We start from the raw sequence: 26,051 nt of genomic DNA on the forward strand, positions 1-26,051 counted from the left end.
ACGATCCTTTCCATGAACAAGCCTTGCTTGGGAAGATCACCTGTCCTCCCTCCACTGCATCCTCAGCAGCTCTCCTCCTCTTCCTTGTTCCCTGCCCACCCCGATGGGCTGGGTCTTACCGTCCTTATCTGCTTGGGCTCCATCCTTGGGCAATGGCAGGCATGAGCAGCAACCTGTGCCGGCAGGGCAGGACAAACACCAGCTTTGGTTGCTGCTGGCTTTTTCTGCCTCTGGTTCCTACGGTTTTCTGGTATGTTTAAGTGATGCAACCAAGCAGTAACAACATCTGTAAAAGGATGTCTCAAAGCAGATGCAGCCTGAATAACAGTTTATTAAATATTCATCCTCACAATGTGTAACAGGGTGGGGGTGGGGAGAGGAGGAGAGTGAGGAGATTGTGAAGGGAACTTAAAAACAATAAAAACCAAACCAAACCAACAAACAAAAAAAAAAAAAAAAAAAAAAAAAAAAAAACTCAAGAAAACAGAAACTTTAAAGTAATTTATGTAAGGACTCGACTCTACAGGGAGAAATAAGGAAAAAAGCCAATGATGCTAAAAAATATATACAGCTCTTTCAGTACTTCCCCAGCAGGATACAGAAAAAGAGTAAAATATACATTAAAAAGACTGTTTATAAAACAACCTCCAACAGAAAAGAAAAGCTAACAGAACATCAATGAACAAGAGTAAAGTAGAAGTAATCCCTTCTCATAACCAACAGCAAGGATTAAAATAATTTTGGTACTATCATAACATAATGGCATTTGTCTTATGCTGCTGAAGCATTTGTGATACTGTAAATTATTGAGATATATTGGCTTATGCTTATTTTTCTTGGGCTAGCCACCATATAATAAAAATATAGTAACAATGCACACTTACACAATACTTCTCACTTCAAGAGTTCTTAAAGAAATACAGTATAGCAATTACCAAACTGAGAACCAGGAAGAGCAAATATTTCACTTTACCCAAGTCAAAGGGAAAGGACAAGAGCCCAGTCACTTCCATCTGATTTCTACTTTGAACATACGAACGTGCCCTGGTGAGCAAAATACAGACTGCCATAATGACCTGACTACTCTAATGAGCATTAAAACAAAAAAATTCCATTAAACTCACCTGAGAGTAGAACAAACAAACACAATGACTAACTTTTCTCCTAGCTAAGTAACTGTAACTTATAGATTTTGTGATTAACAATTATTTCACAGAGATGTTTCAATAGAAAACATCTTTAATCAAGAGCTCTGGACCACAAAGAAGTTACCATGCACCAGCACTACCCATGCACATATATGATCGTAGACCGAAGTAAACATGAGGTAATTCAAGGCAGCTTTCTTTCAAGAAAAGCACGATTACCTAACTCACCTTCCTCAGTTTCTTAATAGGAACAGAAGGGCTATGTACACTTGTAACCTATTGGATTTCACTGCCATTGCAACCTGAACTAAACTTCAGATGCCCAAGCAGGTGAGTTACCAGACAAGAGTAACCGCTTTTCATATGCCAATAATAGTTCCACATATGAAGTCTAAAATGCTCATTGCTATATCTTAGAATTGCACTGCACTGTGACACGAAACAACACAGACCTATGGTGAGTTTTGAGGTAGAGGCGCAACAGGATTTTAGAATACAGTGCTGTGTACCAGCTGATATATGGCATGTTCTGAGCTTCCATGACTACAGCATTAATACCCTTCTGGCACGATGTGTAAGAGCAAAAATCATACCTCACTGGTTCCTCAGTTAGGATTACAAACTCAATCAAAATTACAGATAAACTGTCAATATTAGATTCCCCAAAGAGAATGAAATAGAGGGCACACAAGAGTCATTGGAACTGGGGTTATCAAGGGGAGTCAGATTAATTGTAGTTATTTGGATGGTTAAAATTTTTCTTGCAAATTTTTTTTTAACTATTTTCAGTGACTTCTTTTGTGAAGTAATAGAAAGGTTGACCTTTCACATTTTGAAGAAAGAATCAATTTTCAACCCAAAATGTAGACTTAGGATTCACAGTAACCGACACATATACAGCTTGTATATATCATGCTTGTCTTTCTCTATGCCCAGTTTCTCAGCTGAATAAATCTTCCAGGAGAGTCCCATCATAAGCCCTGGTAGCAGAGCAAGCTGAGAGGTCATACATCATCAAAAAGCAAACTGGCTTGAAGGTGAGCTCACGAAATAGTTGATGGGGGATAGACAGCAACCGAACTATAATCTCACAATGAACTTCAACACTATGCTCCAATCAAAGGGTCAACTTCTCTTCTCCCAAAGGCAACATTATTTTTCCAATCCATATGAGCACATAAAACTTATCAATTCATGTATTTAACACACATATTCTGTAACTGTGATTTTCCCATGGAACTCTAACAATATTAAGCTGTGTTAAGTTTCTGGGTAACATCCCACATTCTCTATGAAACTTACTCCAGTCTTGGCAGACAAAGTATTATCCTTCTCCTCTACCAAATAGTTCTTCATAAAAATCTATATTTCTTGTAAGTGAAATCATCTTCTTGCTGCCCTTCTATTACTATAGACATTGGAAATCTCTTTTGGGCATGGCACTGTTGGCTAAACACACGCTGTTTGGATCAGAGATATTCCTCTGCCTCACTCCTTTACACTTGCTGCTGAATTCCTAATAAGCACAGTCACTAATATCTGAAGAAGGCCATTAAAAGACAGTCTAAACTTCTGATTAATTAAACCTAGATACCCTAGGACCACCCTTTATTGGTACAATGCCTCACACAATTAAGTTTTCACCCACAAGTGAAAATCCCCCTGTTCCTACCATACATACAACAAACACCACCAGACAGATTAAGGAGCACATTCCCTGCTGTGCTCTCTAACAGTCAATTTAGCTGCTGAGGAAAGGAAAGCAATGGCAGATAGTGGTCAGTAAATTAAGTCTCAGAGGATCTGGGATACTTCACTTAGTGTGAATTTCAGACAGCATCACACATCTTACAACCCCACCTGCATTTTTATTCTGCAGTCTTGGTTAACTTGGCAAAAAGACTGCCTGGTGAGGTGGTTAAGCTATCATTTCCTATTAGTCTTAAATCTACTACCTTTCCATTGCATTTTTGGGTCTGATCCCTAGAGGGAAAAAAACATAAAGAAACAAGTAAGGAAACCACACCTACATCCATGATAAAACCCATTGGCTCTCTACACATGAGCTGACTTCAAAAGGACTAAGGAACATGAAACACTGAGAAGACTCAGTGTTTGGCAATGCAGCGGTGCAGAGACATGCCCGAAGCGGGCAGTTTGGGTCTCAGAAGCAGTAAAGATGTCTCAGGATGTAGTTTCAGATACAGGTCACCAGCTCTAAGCAAAAGCAGCACCCACAATCTTTTTCCCACCCTCCCCATCTCCATATAATAGAGGATATCCATGATTTCACATGCAAGTATGACTTGCAGGATGCATACAGCCACTCCCTTTCTGCGTTTGGGTTAGGTTTTTCTTGGACCAGTGATCAGTTGACCCTACTCTCTCCAATGTCATTGAGTCACCAGCAATGGATTGAACAAGACTGCCAGGATGACAGCGAAGATGTAGGAGCTGGCTACCTTTTTTCTTCATGCAAGCTTCCAAGCAACATGAAACAGCACCTGCAGTATTCATTGGTTTGCAATGCTTGATTTGACTTAATTAATCCAACTGACATAACCCTTCTGGAATGTGTCTTGTACCCTTCTGGGCTGCAAGCACAACCTTCAGCAGTGCTCAGAAAATACAGCTCTATCTCCTTAGGTACAACTCACATGGCTTTGCATCATGCCCTGTGAGTTAGGTCCTTCCTGGTTCTGGAGTCAGATCTTGATTCTCTTTCTGAAGAATATCCTACATTTACGGCACTGTAAAGCAACCAATGAATTGTACCAGCAGTGATTCTAACACCTCAGTATCACTCCTGGAGTGATGCCTACTGCAAGATGAAGAAAACCAACAGATAGTAAAAGAAGGGCTTTCTTTGCAGAAGAGATTGATACATGTGCACTGTCCATACGCAACTTTTTTCCCCAAATCAGTCATGCTAAACATTAAGTAATTCAGAAAACAAATAAGTAATTGAAGGAAGCAGAATTCACGAATGACAACAGCAAATACCAGAAGTGCTCTTTCTTCTACTAATACAAAGAATGTACCCAAGCTGAATGAATCACCGCAAAACAGTTCCCCATACAGTCACAGAGCACGCTTTGTCACTGAGACTATTCTCAACTGAACGTGAATAGGTATTTTTGGAAATCTTTAAAAATAAAATATTTATGTCACTATTACCCAGGCTGAAGTAAAACATGTTTATGTATGTAACAACATAAGGATGGATGGCATTCTTCAGATATGAGACAACAAGATAATTTGGCTGGCTATGAAAGACACAGAACAATATTGGCTTGTTAAAGGCTTTTGTCATTTCAATAATTTCTTTTGATAATTCAGTCATGATAAGTGATTCAAATGGAGACAGATCAAGAAGAATTAGGAGGAGAATTCAGAGTAGGATATATAATCCTTCAGTGATGATTTGAGAGGACAAAATGCAGGCAAAGGAACAGATGAGACTGCAGATCTGGAAACAAAAAGACTGATGAAAATTAGTGGTTCATCATTCTCTGTATTTGAAGATTGATTGTGGGATGTAAGTCCCACATTTATATCTCCTTTTAACAAAAGCTTATGGCCCAACTCAGCAAATACTTGAGAAAGTGCAACTGAACACTAAGTCAGACACATTTACCAATTTTTAGAAACTGGGCCACATTCTGCAATGACTAGCAGGACTTTCAAACCTCACACTGAAGCCAGTCAACACTATCCATCCTAACTTCTTAATAGTAGCCACCAGCTAATAAATTCTCTACCCAGTGTCTATTACCAATATATTAATCCAGCTTCCATGCATTTTTATAACGAGAAGTATTACTTCCAGAATAGTTTTTGGCACAGACAAGAATGAAGGGTTTTTTTCCTGCTGAAGTATCCCACCTTCAGCCTCATGGGGAGAGATCACCTTCTTCACATCCTCTTTTGAAGCTGATAACTGACAAGACAAAGGTTTTACTGCAGCCCAAAAGATCTAAAGCTGTAGGTCACTGGAGGATTATTAAATGATAAGCAAATTCACATTTCTAAAGTAATTCTCCCAATTTATTAGCAATGCTAGCTCCTGTTCCACAGTAGGGGAGATAATAATGAAGGCTTGTTAAAGGGCAATGCGATATCTTTTATGTAATGTCTTTTTTTCATTTGTGATAAAGTCATTAAAGCAGCACTGTGTCTTCCTGAAGCCTCAAACAATAGACTGCATTAAATGTCCTGTGCAAAATTAAGGACAGTAGTTCACTGGAAAAATAAGCATGTGTTCTTGCTAATGCTGATGGCCTTCTAAAAATCATTAAACTAGTCTAAATTGGCGACAATAAAACAATGCAGAACTGTTTTAACTTTTTCCAAAGCAAAGAGAAAATCCATTTCCCTTGTAAATACTTCTTTGTTCCAAATCTAACTAGCAACCCCTATCTCATAAGGCAAGTCTTCCTTATGGACTGCCTAAATCGTATTCTCCCACAATGATCTAACTTGAACTCAGTGTCTTTTAAATCTGCGTCGGTAAAGGTTTGTCTTCACGGCACCGATACAGCCTGCAGTTCCAGTGTCCTGCTCACCTCTTCTCCAGTCACAGGCTCCAAGGATCTAGTGCATGGGGCGTAGCTGAAATGTCAGCTCCAATTTCCTTTCAGAATCAGCTAGAGACCGGGCTGCTTTGCAGCTGGGAGTAGTTCACACAGTTTCATTCTCCCAGGGCTACCCTAAAATCTCAGCTGGACTACACTTTCTTTGCTTATTCCTTCTGCGGTACTGCATTTTAAACCCACCTTCACTTGCTCTAGATAAGCAACACTTGTGCAGTGTAAGGACTGAAATACTACTATTTAAGAAAACTTCTTAAAACTTTTCAGTGGTATCAGCAGCCCTGGTGTGAGCAGAGCACCCAAACACAGTGAAAGACACAGAGGAATCATGAAACAAAACAAAATAAAACATTTAATACAAAACAAACTTTAACAAAAGTTAAAGATCTTAGAGCTCATGCACAAAGGGTAGAGAAGAACCTTACATTATACTTAATCTCTTTTGGAGAAAGACTGAAGTCTCCAATAAGAAAACAAGAAACAACAAGGGCATATTGTCCAGCTGATTGATTGCCTAGCTTGGTATCCAAATACAGCAGGAAATGCTAGTGTCTGCTCTGTCCTGGTTCTCATCTACATCATGGGTGACTTCTATTACCACCATACATAGTCAAGAGACAACCTGGTGAAGACCAAGTTGCCCAGAGCAGTACAGGGAAGATGAATTTCTTATGAATGAAATGCATATGGCCAGATGGTGCCTATTTCACCACAGCTGTATGTCACAAAAAAGTAAGTGAAAAAGTAACTTAAGGTTAAAGGCTGGTATTGTTTATATAAAAACTTCTTTTCTCCAATTGTACTTTCATTTTGGTGCTGTAGGTATAAAAGGAAAGGTAATGTTCCTTTTTTCTGAGTTTTTTTACTTTCACGTTGTCAAGTTATTGCAATGATCATTGTTCACTTTAGAAAAAAAGCTAAGCTAGGTACTTTCTACTTCTTTAGTCAATAGATCAAGGGGAGGACCAGCTGGGTGCGCAACACAGTCCTGCATTCATGAATGGCCAAACAACACCCAAATTCCCCCAGCAAGGTCCTGTCTGTGAAGCCCACCTTGGAGGCCATGAATCACAAGGAAGAGTTAACCAAGGCACAACTACAGAGAAAACACCTTTTCTGGATGACATATTCATGTGTCCTGCAGAAAAGCATCCAATATTCCTACAAGAAACAGGCATATATCCTTAAAAAATTCTTTAAAATCAAGAAGATGTTTATTTGAAATATGGACTCATACTTACAGCAGAGACAACTCAAAGCAGTCCTGTAACCCTTCTAAGACAATAGCACCCTAAAGCCTCATGGGCAAAACATGGTAACTCACTGTTCACTGGTCTGATAGAGGAGTGCTCACCATCCTGGTTGAGGGCCACTGGTGCTCCAGACCCTGTTGGTTTCCCTCCTCCACAACTGATACCACCTTCATGATTCTCCAATCACAGATGAAACATTTCTTTCATAACCTTTAAGCCATGTCTCACTTTTGCCCTTGCAGCAAACCTAGAGCCAACAGCTGACACCGAGCTGGAACAGCAAAAAACCCAAATGTTTTCCTCTGGGTTTTGGAAAGGTTTGTCTGGTGTTCAGCTCTGAAGTGATGAAGCTTTGGCCATTACACTCAGAAGACTCAAAATGCCATCTTAGTTCCCAAATTTTCAAAGTAGAAGTCACATCTCGCTGTACACACGTATGCTGTGATGGAGGCGTAACTCTAGGGACTTTGGGTGCTGTAACAACACAGGCAGAAACCACAATTTCAAATTCTTACAACTTGGATCACACTTCAGTTCCCACTTCTTGCCTCCCAGTTATGATATTCATCTTCCCAAACAGCTCCACATGCTGATTTTGGTAATCACATCCTTCAAACACTTGTCTCTGTTATGTATACCAACATCTACATATTCAAAGCAGTCTCCGAAGTACATGCCAAACATCTGTTTCAACCAGCTCTCTTTAGAGTTTAAGCTGTTTGCTGGAAAATTGCCATCCTAATGGCCAGCTCCCCTGTTAGTGAACTGGAGAATTCATTTTGTATTTATTGATTGTTCCCTAATGAAGAATCATAAAGGTGCCAGAGACTCTTGACCAGACACTACTTAATTAGTACCAAAGTGCATAAAATTCCAAATCAAACGAGCTCTTTGTCCAATGGCTCAGTCACTGGGGAAAAAATGACATCATTTTCTGCTTATACAGAAGTCCATAAAATTTTATTAAAAAACTCTAAGGAAATTAAAAAATTATATAGATCATTCATTTCCTTTCAGTTCCTAAGACACCAAATAGGTCTTCCAGAATCAACTCACGCTTTGCTAAAGGAAGTACTCTTCATAAAGGACCCAGCAATATGTATCATGCACAGAATTTATTTCAAACTGAACAAAGGCAAATGCCAATGGAACCTTTGTCTTCTGAACACTGTAGAGAAACATTTCTGTTACGTACAAAGGCATAATGCAAAGCATCCAGAAGGTATTAGAAATGGATCTGTCTTTTCATCATCATGGCTCATACAATAGTTCAATTTTTACATTCCCACCAACTACATTCATGGAGTAATTGTAATGGAGTAATTTCTGAGAGTATTTGGTGTCAGGAAGGCAGAGGTGAGCAAGAACTTGATTAAATGCCAACCTTTTTCTCCCTCTCAAAGCCTCAAAAACGCCCTGAGTAACTGGTATTTCCTTGCAAGTGTTTCAAGTTAAGTCATCCTGAAAGTTAATTCCCTCTCTTCCATAGCACTTAAATTCTCAATTAAATAACTGAGAAAATAGCAGAAAGGGAAAAAGCCAAGTAACAGAATTAGGCAAAAGCCCTACCCTACAAGGCAATAGCATTGCTGCTTCTATTAGGCTGCTTGTTGAAGGCATATGTCTTCTGATTAGTAAAGTGGGTTAGGTTCTTTGGAATAACATGATGTATACAAGGAAACAAAGTTTCATGATAAAAAAATCCATTAAATACAGATACTCTTGCTGTAATCTACAATCACTTTACCACATATGCAAGAAAATACCCTCCCATTTTCCTAAAAACTGTCACTCCAGTGCCAAGTTCTGCAAAAAAATTCAAAATCCAATACATGCTCTGTCCAGTATTCAGCAGTTGACATGGCATCAGCTTTAACCATCTGAGGCTTCTAGTCTTCTTAATCTTAATGATAAACAAGTGCATTTCACCAGAGAGAGAGCAGGTTTCCACAGACTGAAACTGGAATAGGACAAGCATATAAAGGATGAAACAATCACAGTACAGCAAATATCCCCAGAAGGCAGAATAGGAAACATACATACATACATACATGGACTTCCCAGACATATGAATTTGGCTTCCTTTACTGCAATCTATTCCTTTTTCTTTTATTAAACTGCACCTTTTTTTAATAGGTGTAAAATTTCACCAAGAGCATCTCAGCTATCCCAGATGATTTCAGTAAGTCATCTGCAGAGTTTTGTTCTGTGCTCCCAGCACATCAGACTAGATGCTCACCAGTACAACTCCCAAGAAAATATGCTCCAGAAGAGTGGAAATAAAGAAAAACATAGAAAAGAAAATGGGAGGGACAGCTAACCACAGAGAATCTGGGGAAGGGTTACCAGAGTGAGGTCACACAAACCTCTGCTTACCCCTTGCTCGGATTCCAGCAGCTCTGTTTTGACTCTGACTGCCGGCATCCCATCAAGCATTAACATTCTGTTCTCAAAGGCGCTGATATCCTAAGGCAGAAAAGGACAAGGTTAATCAAAAAATTATGAAAAGAACACTTGCTTCAATTCATTGGTTTAAGTTTCTGTGATACTATAGAAGTATGTTTCTTTCAGTGGAAATTAACGAGGAGGATATAATAGTAATTTCAAGGAGTAGCTGCCAAGTTACTACTTCTGTTAAAACAGTAAATCATACTTTCAGTTATCCTTAAAAGAGAACTAAGCCTTTGTAAGCAACAAGGGAAAATCATCTCCAATTACTATTTCATAACTTTAAATTAATCACACAGGTATACATATATGAATTCCTTGCTTTAGAACTGAAGAAGAAAGCAGTGGTGTCAAACAGTTTGAAGGTTTTGGCAGTATACTTAGGCATAGTTGATTTCAGTCAAAACATTTGTACTTCTGGTAGAGAAAGCACAGGCTTGTATGGAGAGACGTTACAGTGAAGGCCTGTACCCACACACATTATAAATCAACACACATCTACGATTCCACAAATTTCTTATCATTGTCTTATAAAGTTATCAGCATTTGTCAATGAAAATCTCCACACACCTCTGAGACAAAGACATAAAAAAGCAAGTTAAAAACATACACTGTCCATGTAGTTATGCGTAATATATGCTGAGAGCTTCAAGATGAAGAAGAATTTGCAGAACTGTGCTTCCCTGAATCAACATTCCTGCTGTGAAAGTTCTCATCCTGCTGTTACTGGAGCAGTTTATGAAGACATACAAAATAACCTCTTGTGCCTTCAGTTCAAACAGTTCCTCAACCTGAACCAATTTTTTCTCCAGCCAAAGCTCAAGGCTGGTGTTTCAAAGCAAGTGTCTTCAGCTGCCCTTTAGTTTGGACAACATGGAGAGAATAAAAACCATTTTATCCTTCAAGCTAGAATGGGACCTTACAAATCCAGACACTTTGGTCAGTGGTACAGAAATGCGGAGACATCACGGCTGTTTTTCAAACAACGTAACTGAAGCACACATCACTTAAAAATGACTCATTCACAGTAAGTTATTAATCTGCAGATGTGTCTGGAAGGCCAAGCTCTAGACTGGAAACTCACCTCTGCTCTGGTACCTCATAGTCCTCAGTAACTGCACCAGAATGGAAAAAAACATTTTCCATGTGTTTCACAGGCAGCAGATCCGTTCAGCACTGCGTAGCACCGTTATTCATAAGGAATGCATTCACAGCCTTCTTACCATGGTTGCTTCAGCAGAATTTTAAGGAAAATGGTCTATCCTAATGGAGCTTCCAAAACACGCTTTAAAAACTTAAATTATTTTAAATGTTTTCTTTTTTTCCGATCAATACACCTCATCCCAGGACCTCTACTTTCCAGGATATAAATACTGCAGAAACTGTTTATTTTTGTATATTCCATTACTGTAATTTAAATAACATGTTGAAAAGAAGGGAAACTGATATGCCCATGCTCCAACATGGTGCCACAAGCAGAGAAAATGACCTGCTTAAAATCTCTGTCACCCTCACTTTGAACCCTGTGTGTTTTAGCACTCAGAACTGTGGTTACTTACTACAGGACAGGCAGAAACTTGATGGTGAAACAGATAAGAAAGTGCAATCTCTATTTCTTTGCTTTAAAAGTAGATTTTGATAATTCATAAAAGCCCTAAATGCTTAGAGTTATAAAATTTCAGATCAAACAAGTAATTTTCAGCAGGACACCTTTGCATTCAAACATATGAGAATGAAAACGAGTCAAGCTATTGAGATGTCCCAGTCCATGCTATGCTACTGCTGTGCATTTACCGTACTTTTTAAGCTTGACACAACAGCAAGAGGAAGAAAAACAAGTCCTTCCTATGTTTGCTGAGCAAATTATTTTGTGCACCTTGATCTTTATTCAGTGTGTGAGGCATGAGGTGGAAAAAAAGCAGGAAGGGTCTCTGATGCCACAAATAAGCTGGATGAAATTGTGCCTAGCTTTACATCTTTCTTCCCAGCAAGGGCAGCACACTGTTTACTTATTAGCAGCAGATCTCAGGTGTCACTGAGCCCCATCAGTTTGGATGTGGTTTGAGGTGGATAAAGAGCAGGAGCCAGTGTGGCACTCCTGGCTCCCCCAGTGCCTATTCTGCAAGTTGAGAGGTCCCTCTGCTTTCTTGATTTATAGGCAGCACAGTTGAATTTTACAGCGAGATCAGGAATACACCATCATCAAACATCCCTTAGGCTGTTTAGCTCACAGACAAAGAAGGATGAGCTGATACTGCATCGTGTCCCTGAGGAAGTTTTACCCGCCTGAGCAAAGGGACGAGGCTGGCTTACACAGGAGGCACAGGCAGAGGGAGGGGGGAAGACAAAGCACCACAGAGGAAAGGCAGGTTTAATGAACTGTTAGAATCTGATTAGAGGCTAATGTCCCTTTTAGTGCTTTGTACCAATTTACAGCTGATATACTTGAACCATTTTTCCCCACTGGCTGTGATAAACTCATTAGTTTTAAAAATGCAAGCTAACCAGAGCCTTTGAAGTTTAAAACTGATAAATCATGAAAACCTGACTAGTTCATGTACCATTTAACACATTTACATTTAACTAAATTTTCGTAGTGTTTGTTTCCCCTTTTGTTCTCTAAAAATCTTATTTCTTAAAAGCAGCCTTTCGAGTGCTGGTCTGAAGAGCAAATACTCTGGCTGCGAACAGCTCTGGCTTTTGGGTAATTTATAATTCACAGGAGCAATAATCACAGGAGTAAATTATTTCCAAACTATTTGATCTCTTCTGCATTTATAACTTGAAGTACATTGTGTGACACATCCTGGGGGGCCACTGCTGAGTAGACCCAGTCTGTGTACCATCACAGGGATGACACATTCAGCCCAAAGTCACCCAGAGAGCTGATCCTTCCAAATGGCGCTCTACTGCTATAACCAGTGCTTGCACTACAGTATGTTCAAAGCCATGCAGCAAACATGCAGGTATAATTGTTGAGGTTTGCATACAGTGAGCTGTCACCTAAGGCAAAGGGGCTTGAGTTACTCCCACTGGGGCTGGAGATACAACTGAGTTCTTCCAGGAGCTTCCAAGGTCAGACAAGCAGATGGAGCACCCCCCACCAGTGAGGCCAGGCTGCTCCAGTGCCCACATTAACTGATGACACTCATGAGACTCACCGGCAGACATTGGTGACGCGATGTATTGAGTCAATGCGTTATTCAGGCCACTCAATTCTCTTCATCAACTGTGGTAGCTAACTTCCAGCCCCCAAAATTGCTCAGGTGAAGGATACCTTAATTCGTGCAACAGCCCTTCCTTCTCTAGGCTCCCACCTCAATCCTCCTGGTGGACTCCTTTCCCACATATGCAGTAATAGCAGATGTATACATAGCAGATGTAGGTCCTAAACTGGGCATACAATCAAGCCAAACACTGCGTGACCTTACCAAAACATCTGTTCTCTTGGATGAGTAACTCATCCTCAAAGAGATAATGCTCTCTTTCCCAGTGCCAGCCGCTGGAACCTGCCACTAATCACGTTAGGCCATTTATTCCCTTGAAATATTAATTAAAAACACAAATCATACCCAGGTCCGTATGGGCAACTGCTATTAGAGCAGTTGTTACACAAGACAGATAAGCTTTCAAGCTTACAATCTCTTCTGAGAAGCTGTGGCAATCAGTTTAATAACCAGACTCTCCCCGCTCCTAAAAGGCCTCTATTTTCAGCACAGCACCTCTACAACCATCACTGGCATTTTCTTAATGATGATGACTTTCCGTTGCAACTTTTAATCAAATTATCTTTGGCTACTTTAGAGGAAGAAAAAATCCCCAAAATCTCATTACCTCATGCTGATACAAACCCCCTCAGCACCCTGTAGTGTTTATTTAATTATGAATTACACTATTATGACATTTGCCATCCACAAGAAGTGCTAAGGTTTTGTAGCCAAGTTTTTCATTTGGGCAAGCCATACATTTTGAGAATCACACTAGAAACTTTTAACAATCACAGAGGATCTGATACCACAACTGATCTCCTGTTCCAAGACACTACCTAAGACACCCCTAAACCCCCTTTATGATTTCTTCTAAGCGTAAGATGACAGAAACCAGATATCCCCACCCCACATCACAGTTGTCTCTCCTACTGTCCAAAATTTTCACACCTAGCTGCTCAGCACTAAAGCATGATAGGCCCTACTCCAGGCAACTCCAGGAAGAACATAGTGAGCTCAGGCTTCAGAGCACCCAGAACTCAGACCTCACATTTCCTGCATCAATTGACAAACATTTACCTTACTGTGAAAGGAAGTCTCCTCCTCTTGTTTCACTCATGAACACACAGAGACAAGGTAGATGATGATGGTTACTGCTGTCACTAATGAAAGGCTTAGTCTCGCCAAAGAGCTGCACACTGGTAAGACAGAGACACTGATGGTTCAGCCTTCTCCACGATGACCTAAAAGGTTCAGCTGACAATTCAGTCTTCAAAACTCTGGTGGGCTTGACCTTAGCCATCTACCATATGCCCACCCAAGCCACTGTTGCACTCCTCCTCTCCCTCAACAGCATAGGGGAAGAACAGAATACAGAAAAGCTTAGGAGCTGAGATAAAGACAAGAAAATCACTTACGAGGTACGGACACAGGCAAAATGGACTTGATTTGAGGAAAATTAATTTATTGCCAATAGAGTTGGATAGTGAGAAACAAAGATTAAAACTAAGCACCTCCACCCCCATCTCCCTTCTGCCCAGGCCCAGCTTCATCCCAAATCTTCCTCTTCTGTACAAACTTAACTTCTAACATGACACATTTCGATTTTGAGAAATGAAGTATCAGTTGGGGGAAGAGCAGTCTCAAATTCAGCATTCAAGCTACAGCAGAAAGTTTCAAGTTTAAGGGGAGCACATTTGAACAGCTAAGAGCCATGAACAACCTTGAGGTAGTCCTTCTGTATCAAAGCTATGACACAAAACTTCCCCTGCCTCATCTAGTTCTTTTTACACAAGTTTTCAGTACATGCAATAATTTCTTAATTCATCATTATATTCTTGGAGTAATTTTTGTTATAACTATATTCTTGATAGTTCATAAACACAAATTTTTATAAACACAAATTTTTGTATCTTGCTTTTTTTATACCGACATCTTAGAAACACCACTGAACTAACCACGAAGTAACGTGTGTCAGTTATATGCCCTATAAATAAGATTACCTTGTTGATTTTTCCGAACACGCATACCCAAATTCATATTATTCTCATTGCTTACATTACTACACTGAAGTTATTCATCAGTCAAAGCAAGAGAAAGCATAACACATCAAGGCAAAAAATGTTAAGTGATCCACTCGAGGTAAAGCAGAACCTTTTAAGGGTATGACTAGATAAGTTTTCCAAAGTGTGAAATTGTTTTTTTTTTTCCTCTTAGCTTCAAGGGATAATAGAAGAATGAAAGATTACCATCTCTTATCAAATATAACAATCTCCATAGGGAGAGGAAGCCAAGGAAAATTGTTGACTAACTCAGTTTTCTGAAGACCTTTATATACACCATACAATGAGATTTGCTATTCAGTTAAAATGCAGTTTTCTCTAGGATGAAACGTACCAGTTAAAGAAACTACATTCATGTGGCTAGAAGAAAATCACTTAACTGGGAGTTCTGCCAGGGAATTGGGGGTAACAGCCCATGTCTTGCCATAAGATCTTCATCATATGTAATTATATCTATAGCTGTGTGAAATGTTCATAATGAAAGCAGAGATTCCGGTAGTTCTGTACTTTACTCTGAACTTGAATTTTCAGTCAAATTCACCAGAAAACTACAGTTTGCCTTTATTGATGCCTCAAGGAAAGCCAAAACAATTCACGTGAAAAAAGTGAAGTAAAGCCTTCGACTTCTTATCATTTTCATATGAAACCGGGTGGGGTTGATTCAAGTTCGTTTCAATTCAAAATGAAATTTCTTTGGTGAGAAGGGACACAGACATTCAACTGCATGGCATCCAGGGAACAGCTTTAAGCTGTTCTAAGCTTTCTAGGAAGGCCTCTGAGTGTGGTCTCTTATTACAATTGTGCCTGCCAGGTAGAGCCCAGACTTCAACAGCAGCTGTGACTTGATGCTGTCAGTGCCTGAGGCACATACACGGGTTGGTCTTCAGCTCACGCTGCCCAGCTCAGATCCTCACTAGAAGTACCAGACCATGTCCAGCTGTATCCCACTGCCACCAGTACAAAGATGTATACGTGCAACACAAGCATCTCAAATTCCTAGTCCATTTCCCAGATCTCTAGAAAAAAATAATACTAATTTTGTAAACAGAAGACTTCCAAAGTTATGAAGTACTCAAATCCCTAAGGAAATAGCTATGTTGTAATTTGCAATATATTTTTACAAATCTGTCTCAAGGAAAAGAATAGAGACAATATTCAGTGAACAGAACAGAGATCTCAAATTTTGTTGCTAAAATCTTTTTTATTAGTTTGGGTTTAAGTTAGTTTTAGAGAATATAAATAGAACTGAAGAGACGTGGTCAGCTTCCAGGTGACAGAGGATCATCAAGTGCATTGGCAACTGGAGGCCAATCTGCTATTGCTCAAACTCAGCAGGCAACCCTTTCAGCTTTGACAGCTTAAAATCCCTTTATATCAGCTCTGCTCTCCTGCCAGTTTTAGTGCTTCTACAAAGAATTACAGATCCTTCCTATAGTATGGAATTCAGATACAATAGGTTACAACTAACAGTACTTACACCAAAGCCTCACATTTAACTTTTATCAACATTAAGGCCTTCATTGTTTTCCTTCTAATACAACATTCACAGAATATTTGATTTTTGTGAATATCAATGGATTCATTAAGTATCTCTGGATTTTCTTTATCGTACATTTAAAAGCCCTGTGTAACAAAAAAAAGCCCAACCTCTCTGCCAAAAAGAGAGCTGAAAAAAGCCATCATTTAGGAGTGACATATATTTAAGAAAGGGTACATGTGCAAAAAGCATGTAATACATTTATCTTTATACTAAAATTATTTTAAAAGAAATGTTTCCAGAACACTTGATGATATGTAATAGTAAAACAAACTCTTGACAGCTTCTCCTTTGGGTTTTTGAAGTACAGACAAGTAGTAAAGACTACTATCAAGCCAAAACTCATGGCTTTTTCACCAAAAAAACCCCTAGTAATTGATTTAGATTGCTGTTTCTCCCTGACCACTATTATAAGACAAGTGGTTCCAAAAAACTACTGCTCAATTTCCAAAGCAGCGTTCTACTATCTTATGTCAACTGCCCTTGAAACTGGAGAAGAGCTTAGAAGAGAGTTTGAAGAAGAATAAGGCTTAAAATTAAAAGCAAACCTCACCACCTGGCAAAAAAAAATTGTAACAGAAAACATAAAAGAATTTTTCTAATATTACACTGACCAAATTTGCACATATTACTTAAAGGTTACCTTCACTGTTGTCTAAATTGTGATTATTTTGTCCTTGCTGAGCAAATGAATATTAAATGGCATTTCCCGGGAGCTTGCCAGCAGATACTCAGTGAGTACAATTTTACTCTGAATTCTGACTGTACCTGCTCTGGTCACAACATTAGCTGCTGAAAGCACAGGGAGCTGGCTGGCACAGTTTCCCCACCTGCCACTGTGCAAAGTCTGCTTCCATAAAGACAGATACTACGTGGACTTTGCACGCTGGAACATTTAGCATGTAGCAGTAGCCACAGCCTAGTCCAAAATTTGTGCACGGGATGTTATGTGGCAAGCCAAACATCTTTGCTCTTTGCCAAGAAGAGAAGATGCTGTCTACAGGATCTGCTTGGCACCATCATTCCGTGCAGTCCAAAGGGACCATCCCCTCAAAGCGACAGCGCCTCCAGCTCTACGACTGCAAAGCTCCAGAGGGAGCAGTGAAACAACTGCATAAGCAGTTTCAGGGGCCTGGGCATCATCACTCGCTCCAGAAATTACGCTGGCCCTTGCCATCTTGTGTTTCAAATCGAAAAACACACTACCAATAATACTGTCTGTCCCACTGCTGCATGGGGATCATACCCAACCCTTCAGCCCAGCAACAGAACTACCGCTCCTCCAAGTGCCGTGTTCAGTCTGCTAGCATACAATATAGCAATAAATTGACAGTCAGAGCCAAAATCTGGTTTCTTATATACAACATAAGCATTCAAAACACTATCCTCTGAACGAGAGCAATATAAGGTCATGCTGACATTAAATATGCCTAGTGCCTTCTAGCAGCTGTGCCACAGAAATGTTAGGCAACTGGTACTGCTTCTATACAGCAGGTAAGTAAGGGTAATTCCTTGTTTCTCACTGATTTGGGAGAACATGCAGGCAGAACTAAAAGAGAAACAAGGAAAAGCCAGCTTTTGTAATGACTGAAATTTAGGAATTTCAGCTAAGCCTTAATATTTATTTCAGATTTACTTTGTTTACATGCAATTTTTAAAACCTTTTGGGGTTTTTCACTATTAAAGACAGAGCAGTACATGGCACCCGTAAGAGAACAACTTGTTCCCAGAAGTCCAAGGCTCACTTCCAGCTCAGCCTGTCATGCTGCCCGTGACAGGAACAGCAGGCTTGAGGAGGAGGACACCTTGTGTGTAGTTGCGCCTTCCAACACCAGGTATTGTAGGACACACGCACGAAGTGCACAGACAGTTCGCACAGAACCTCAGAAACCATCTGTCACAGTTCATGTACAAAGTCACAGATACCACAGGCAGTAAGTGGTGAAACCAAGTGCTCTTTCAATGGCCCTGCTCCAGCTGCCAGTTAGAGCTGTGACCACAGTCTCAGTGTCAGAAGCACAGCCAGTTAGCAAAAGCATATATAAAGCTCATTTGATTCACAGACAGGCCAAAATAACACAGGAATAACTAAATAAAACGGAACGATTGCACCCTCAGATGAAAACATCAGACTATATGCCAGAAACTAAGTGTTACTCCATGACCTTTCCCTGCCCCTTACATGTACATGGAGTAACAACAATTGCTGTACACGCTTCTCACCACAGAGCCAACTCACTGCTTATGCTGACATGTTTAAAGAAAGGGTGTGTGCTGTGATGAAACTCCCGCACTGCAAATGTTTAACACCCTGTCCCAACCCAATCTCTGTTCTATTCAAGAACAGTTTGAGGTTTCCTGGTCACTGCAGGCTTCAGTGGAAACTCCTGGGAAAATATTAAAGCTAGTGAGTAGTACAAAGCTCAAAAAAAGGGAAAACACAGTTCAAAGAAGGGAAAACTCCTGACTTCTGTTCACTTAGTGAATGTAATACAAAGCAACTGAAATAATGAATAAGAATTTGTAAGTATCCGCCAAATATCTTTAAAATTTGTATAAAATAGCATTTTGTTCTCAGACTGGTTGCATCAACTGCTAGATTAAGCCAATACCTGACTACTCACATGAGGTACCTTCTTACCCAAGACAGAATGACCAAAATGCTTATGTACAAAACTGTCAAATTAGATTCCACAAGCAATAAATTACGGTAGAATTAAGGCCCATTTTAAAGGCAATTCTAATTAAGTGTTAAGAATTTCTAATTAACAAGTTTTAAATGTCACCAGCATGCATTTCCCACAGATTCTCAGAAAAATTGTGATTCCTCAAACATGTTTAAAAAACAAGTCCTCTGCACAAAACTACTGCCAATTATTAAAATAATGGCAAACTTCAAGATTAACGAATATTTTAAGTAACTATAGACACAGCCATAAAAATCACAGGAAAATGTCAGAAAAGAGATATACAAGTAACACATACAGTATTACTTTTAACAGATACTTTGAATTTTCATTAAAACTTCTTTAAAAGGCAGATACCAAATTTGCTATATAAAGCCAATCAAATTTGGCAGCTATATTAAATTTGAGGTTATAAACAAAATACATGAGTGTGTGTCTAGGCAAAAGACAAGTTAATATGTAATTCATTTATACCACATCATTTTACAGAATGAAATACCATGGAAAAACTGGGGGAACAATGAATGGTACAGCCAAGCTGGGTTTTTCTTAGGATCACAGGATAATTTAGTGGGAAAGCATCTCAGGAGGTCTCCAGTCCAACCTCCTACTCAAAGCAGGTGCTAACTGGAAACCATGGGATTTGCACTGGAAGCCATGACTTACAGACAGAGAGAAGCTGGTCTTGTGACAAGTCTGCTTGTCTGATGAGCTGGATATTGGTTCAAAAACAATTGGACTTTTCTAAAGATTCGTTTACCAAGAGCTATCATCAAGCACAAAAAGATAGACACAACCTCTGGCTATGCAAGTATGTGTGTCCTAGATTTTCTGCAGACTTGGAAGAAGTACTGGGCAATACCATCACTCACACAACAGCCTTGCTACATCCCTTCCCTAAGCATGCATTACTGACTATTGAAAGCAGAAGCAGATAAGGTAGATGGTCATTTGCTCTAACAGAAAACACATTTGTATTTTTACATCTTTTTTTTATGTATAATACGTGCCAAAAACATGGAAGTTAAATCAGCCCTAAACCATGGCATTCCAGTCTCAAGAGCTGCACTCCAGAATGAATTGACATTCTTCTGCCAAGTACCTGATATGGATCACTGCCAAAAAGTACCTTAAGCTAGGCAGGCCACTGTCTGTTCTTCTGCAGGATTTCACTACCTGACATTTATCGTAGAGGTAAATGAGATGGTCAGCACACAGCATCTACAGCTTAGTATGGATTCAAATAACAGCTTCAGAGCCCTCTTCCTTTGTTCCTCTCAGTGACTATTCGGTCGCTGAAAAAGCAGTGATACAGCCTGCCCATGAGTACTACTGCTCCTGGCTGGGGTCATGACTGGTAAAAACCACAGCCAAATAGCAGCACCTGGCAAAGCACCAGCACACTGCAACCTATTCCTATGCTCACTGAAACACAGAGAAGTATTACACCAAGCTATACAACAGAACTACTCATTCCTACCTGCTTTTGAACTGTACCTTGCATAAGAGGTGCCCTTTGCAAAAGCATTTGACAGAACCATGTGTGACTGCTAAATGTGCCCTGCTGGGTCTTTAAATCCTCATTAGTGTTCTTTAAGTCAGAGCTCCTGATTATATATACATTGCACAGCAGGATGATCTAACAAAGTATTGTTATTTGTATCATCCTTTCATCCTGTATCAATCCAGCATCATTCTCCCTTTAAAAACGTATAGTGACCTTACCCATGTCAAGGCTTTCAAGAAATAATGCACGGAGATAATTGGTTGCTTGGCATCATACACCGCCTTTAGAGCATGTGTCGAGCCCCAAGTCATACTAATATATTTAACATTTCTCATTAGGACATAAAAAGAAATTGTGCCTGTATAAATCACATTTATACCCAACACGTGGCTTAGTTACACTGTGTAAAATGATGAAAACGATTTCCTGTCCACATTAGCTATGTCTCGCATAGACTAAAATGCTTTTACTAGATTTACTTTGCACCCCAAGAACTGGATGGGTTAGGCTGCTCGTATTTTTAAACAACAATCTCTGTATAGACATAGGGTGTTATGTGTACTGCATCTTTCTGAAGGTACCCAGACCTCTAACATGAATAATAAGACAAACTGCCTCCATCATTATTCTGGATGCTGAAATTCAATAAACATTACTAAAATATTCTCACCACTAAAATCACAGCCACAGCTGTTTCAAGAGCAGTGTTTATCAGACACTGAATGATGTTGGACACAAATTTGGTGAGTGATTCCCTCAATCAATGTAGGTGATTCATGAGAATGCTTTCCACGCTGAAAGCTCATGCCAAGTCACCACTTCATATAAAGCAAAAAAATATGTTAGGAATTTTTTCATGGAAACATACCTTTTCTTAAAAATCACTCCTCATGAGACTTCAGCTTAAAAAAATCTGTGTTTTGTGATGAAAAGCACCCAAGTTACGTCATTGTTAGTGCTGTTTCCTAAAATGTTCATCCCCTGGCTCAGCACCTTCAAGACAGAGCTTCCACCCAATGTTTATGCGCATGTGCTTTATGTATGCAGAGGTGTACTCTATACTATCTGAAGACATTAATGAATTCATAATTTCAAAATCTTTAGAAAAAAGCTTGGTAATTTTATCACCTGTTTGGTGCCAGCAAGAATAAATTATCCATTCTTAAGTGAAAAATGTGAAATTCTACCATCATTTATTTTTAAGTTTAAAATGGTCTCCGAAACATTCAGGGGTGGTGGTTCCCATTTGTATTTTGTCATCTGTTTGGAAGTTTATGGTGGTTTTGTTCTTGTTTTGATTTTGGAGTTGGGTTTGGTTTTGGTTGCATTTTCTTAAGTAATGACAACTCTCAGTTGGTCACGTACCTGAAAAGCAACAGAACTCTAAATTTATTTGCTACATGAAAGAATACTTGCAAAATTAATGGATTAGATCTATTACTCCAAAACACAAAATTAAGTATTAACCAGAATATACCACAACTGGGAAGAAAAAAAAAAAAAAAAAGAAGTCATATCACCATTCAATTGTGAGGAACTACTAGATTAATTCAAGAGATCACTGTTAATATTGTTATGACTATATCTAATTATCAAGTCCTATAGAACTCAGGCAAAGCAAGCCTTTCAAAATGGGTACCCAAACAATCCTTCCCATTCTGCCATACTACTGCTTTAGGGTCAGATGTAAAGGTTTATATCTGGGTTGGGTAATTTTTGCTGAAATTTTCCAGGTGGATACCAGTAAGTACTTCACATGCTCATCACTCTGAAATGCCTGCAAAGAGGTTAGTAGTAACATGCAACCATGCAGGGCTGACTATCTGGAATTTTCCCCAGGGTTCAAAGGAGTCCAAGCCAATACAGGATGGAAACACCCGGCTTCACTCCCCACTAGCAAGGAATATGGGTTCATCAAAGTATGATAAGCATTTCTGAGTTGCTATCTCAGAAAGAAGTGAAGGCAGCAGACACTTCCATGGTACAGCAACACAACAAGCAGTAAATACTCTTTTAAGATTTGTGTAACTCGTAAACTTTTGCAACTGAAACCTTCAGCATATTTAACTAAATGAACAACAGTTTAACAAAACCCCCACAGTCATGCTGGGGATGAGCAGATCAACACCAGCCCTGCCAGGAAAGACTTGGGGATGCTGGTGGATGAGATGCTGGACATGACCCAGCACTGTGCACTCACAGCCGAGAAAGCCAAACATGTCCTGGGCTGTATCCAAAGCAGCGTGGGCAGCAGGGCCAGGGAAGGGATTCCGCCCCTCTGCTCTGCTCTGCTCTGGTGAGACCCCACCTGCAGTGCTGCATCCAGCTCTGGGGTCCCCAGCACAAGAAGGACATGGATCTGTTGGAGCAAGTCCAGGGGAGGGCCACCGAGATGTTTAGAGGGATGGAACAGCTCTACTTTGAGGAAAGGCTGAGAGAATTGGGATTGCTCAGCCTGGACAAGAGAAGGTTTCAGGGAGAACTTACAGCAGCTTTCCAGCACCTGTAGTGGGCCTACAAGAAAGATAGGGACAGACTTTTTACAACTGCATGTAGTGACAGGACAAGGGAGAATGGTTTCAAACTGAAAGAGAGTAGGGTTAGATTAGATACTAGGAAAAAATTGTTTACTGCGAGGGTGGTGAGGCACTGGAACCGATTGCCTAGAGAAGCTGTGGATGCCCCATTCCCGAAGTGTTCAAGGCCTGTTTGGATGGCGCTCTGAGCAACCTGATCTAGTGAAAGGCATCCATGCCCACAGCAAGGAGGGTCGCATCTTTAAGGTCCCATCCAACTCAAACCACTTAATGTTTCTGGCTCTGTGCAAATACTGGTAGGTCATTTAGGTTTGGATTACAAATAAGAGACTTCTCTGATACAAATGTACACATATCCCAAAGAAGGGCAAGCTGTGGAGAAGTAGGGCATGAGAAAGCTGTCCTAACCTGGGGGGCTGTCCTTTGGACACAACAACTTTTCAGTAGCATCTTCTGCGTCCACAGGGTCTGTGCTGCATAGCTACATAGCGGAAATAGAAAGTCTGGAGGCTGAAGTGAACTTTTCCCCTTGTTTGCCTTGCTCATATCATATTTAGGATTTTACTGCTGTTTGGGGAACAGTTACAGACACTTTAAATCACATTTGCCTGGTGTGATGTTTTATTTATTTACTCTAAAGATCCCCACGTGGAAGATTTCAGAGCCAACGGGGTGGAAGAATTTCAGTGTTTTAAAACACTTTCTGATGAAAACAACTCCATTCTTATAAAAGATTCCTCAGTCTCTGATCCCACCAGACTGCACTGTGGAAAGACACTAGCAAATATAAGCAGACGGGTTATCACTTTGGTGCCCTCCCTTGCACACTGCAGTAATTGTTACTGATATAGACTTGTGACTTGACAGAAATAACACATTTACTAGAAACACAGGAAAAAAATACCCGACTGGCAAAAAAAAAAAATCTAACTTTGTACATCAACTGATAAACAGTAAATGCTATCTAGTATCCAGAGGAAATCTGGCAAAACTAATCCCAGCCTGCATCTGGGAATTAAGAGTGGAGCACAGCATACCTAGTAGATTGGCTAGGTACTGTCCATCACTGCTGAAATCACAGGAAGTATGTTTTTTCATTAACAAAAGCAGAAACTCATACTACATTCAATAAATTACAACTTTTTTCCTGATAACCTGGTTTCACATTAGGTAAATAAATGCCTTTTTTTCTGTCTAACACTTTATGACGAGTTACTTGCCCAGGCTCTTTTAAAAGAACTAGCAACCGACATCAGATTAATACAAAAGGATTCTTAAGCTGCATATAGCTCACAAAAATACAGAAACTAAGGACATCATTAACTCTTCTGGAAATTTGCTATGCCCAAAAGTAAATCTTTTCCTTCAAGCAAAAGTGATAAGTAGACTTGATCGTTAGGAAGTTTTGCTACAGATCAAAGAGCAATGGCACATTTATATTCAGAGTAACATAAGAGTCAGACTCTTGCTTGAAGCCAAATACACAGCTGAAAAGCATACAACAGGAGTTGGGTGTTATTATTACCACTTACACTTAACTGTTTTACTTTTCCAGTGTTTCTTTGTCCATTTTCCATGCTGAAAAGGTATTATCAACTGAAGTAGACAATCAAAAACTTCCATGCCGACCAAACTGGGTGAACTAGTTTGATAAAAAACTAAATCCTGCAACCTTTTAATATTGAAGCTTCTTTCTAACATGCACCCATTCTGAAATGACAAAGGCTCTAAAACTTTTGAAATTATCATTACCACTACAGAACTAAATAGCAGGTACACTTGGTTTATAAATGCTTTCCATATATTTAAATATACGGCAGTTAGAATAATTACCCAGCCTGTTATGAGCATCTTATATCAAGCCATGAATTATCATCTCATTTTACTACATAAAAGACATTTTCAGAGATGTATGTTGCTTGTCCTTCCTGAAGAGCTTTGAAAGTCCTCAGTAAGAAAGCATGATGGCTGAATGGATTCAGATCATTCTAAAGAAAGGTTTGGTTCCTTGCACATGAACAGCCAGAATATTACGAACTCTCTGGCTCTCTTTCTCCTTATAAAAAAAGATTATCTTTGCTTTCTGCAGAGATTATTAAGGCAATTCACTTGTTTTACCTCCTGTGATAAAATAAACTCCACTGTCATGCTGCCTGGAGCTCCTGTATCTCATCCATTATGTAAATCTCCAAAGAGTAGTTCAGCAAACATCATCTCAGTTCCACTGCATTTAAGACAACCTACACATCTAAATTAATTTTCATCTTCCTAAGACTAAGAGAAACTCCTTACTTCTTAATTTGCAAGAGAGATTTTTACTGTCATCTCACTTCAGAAACACCTAAGCCAAGCTCATATGATTTTAAATGAAAGTAAGACTGAACTCCAAATACTTGGGTTTTGAGAGTTGTACCATCCTCTCTAAAAAAAAAAAAAAAAACAAAAAACAAAAAGGAAAAATAAAGCCAAGGAAAAATAATGTTTTGTATCTCACTATTTTTAAGACACCTTTTATGATGTGTTTAGGCTTCAGTGGTTGGGGTTTTTTTGGTTCGTTTTTTTTTTTTCCTAATACAACTACTGAAATACTTCTGTATTACTTAAAAATTAAGGTGGAAACTCAGCACATGCTTACCTATAATGTTTGAAAGCCTAGGCTTTTGTTTTCACTTGAGCTATGCCCACATGTCCATCACAGCTGACTGCAATCACAACTGCAGCTGACTGCTATCAAACTGAACACCAAGAAACACTCAGTAACTAACAAAGTTCAAAAGAGGGTGACAGCCTCAAAGCAGAACTTGCCCTTTCCTGACTCATCACCAAACCTCTGCACAAGAAAGATTTAATGAATCACCACGTGGGAAGCACAAGAGGGAGTCAAGATTTAGATTAATACTGGGAGCTTATTTTCTCTTTTAGACATGTGTCCTTGAGTACATGAAATACCGTAACCAGTGGAATCATTATTCAGGTCTGTTAGCAGTGGATATCACTATTAAACTAACTGTCTTCTCCTTACGTGCTAGCTACTGAATTCTAACATATTCTCCTACACCATCATATGAGAAGT

The 26,051-nt window shown here is 39.5% G+C and overlaps 1 protein-coding gene across 6 annotated transcripts in view; it reads right to left on the reverse strand.

Annotated features, from left to right (window-relative positions):
* Window positions 1-26,051, reverse strand: part of KLF12 (Kruppel like factor 12) — a 238,223-nt gene that overhangs the window by 139,455 nt on the left and 72,717 nt on the right. For 5 of the 6 annotated variants that reach the window (XM_048295581.1, XM_048295577.1, XM_048295578.1 and 2 more), the window contains exon 3: window positions 9,370-9,459. The exons of the other annotated variant lie outside the window; for it this stretch is intronic. In XM_048295581.1, coding sequence (XP_048151538.1) covers window positions 9,370-9,459 — 90 coding nt within the window. The remainder of the gene's footprint in view (window positions 1-9,369; window positions 9,460-26,051) is intronic. 6 annotated transcript variants of the gene reach the window in all.

The sequence above is a fragment of the Corvus hawaiiensis genome, chromosome 2, assembly GCF_020740725.1.
Source record: "Corvus hawaiiensis isolate bCorHaw1 chromosome 2, bCorHaw1.pri.cur, whole genome shotgun sequence".
Classification (NCBI taxonomy): Eukaryota; Metazoa; Chordata; class Aves; order Passeriformes; family Corvidae; genus Corvus; species Corvus hawaiiensis.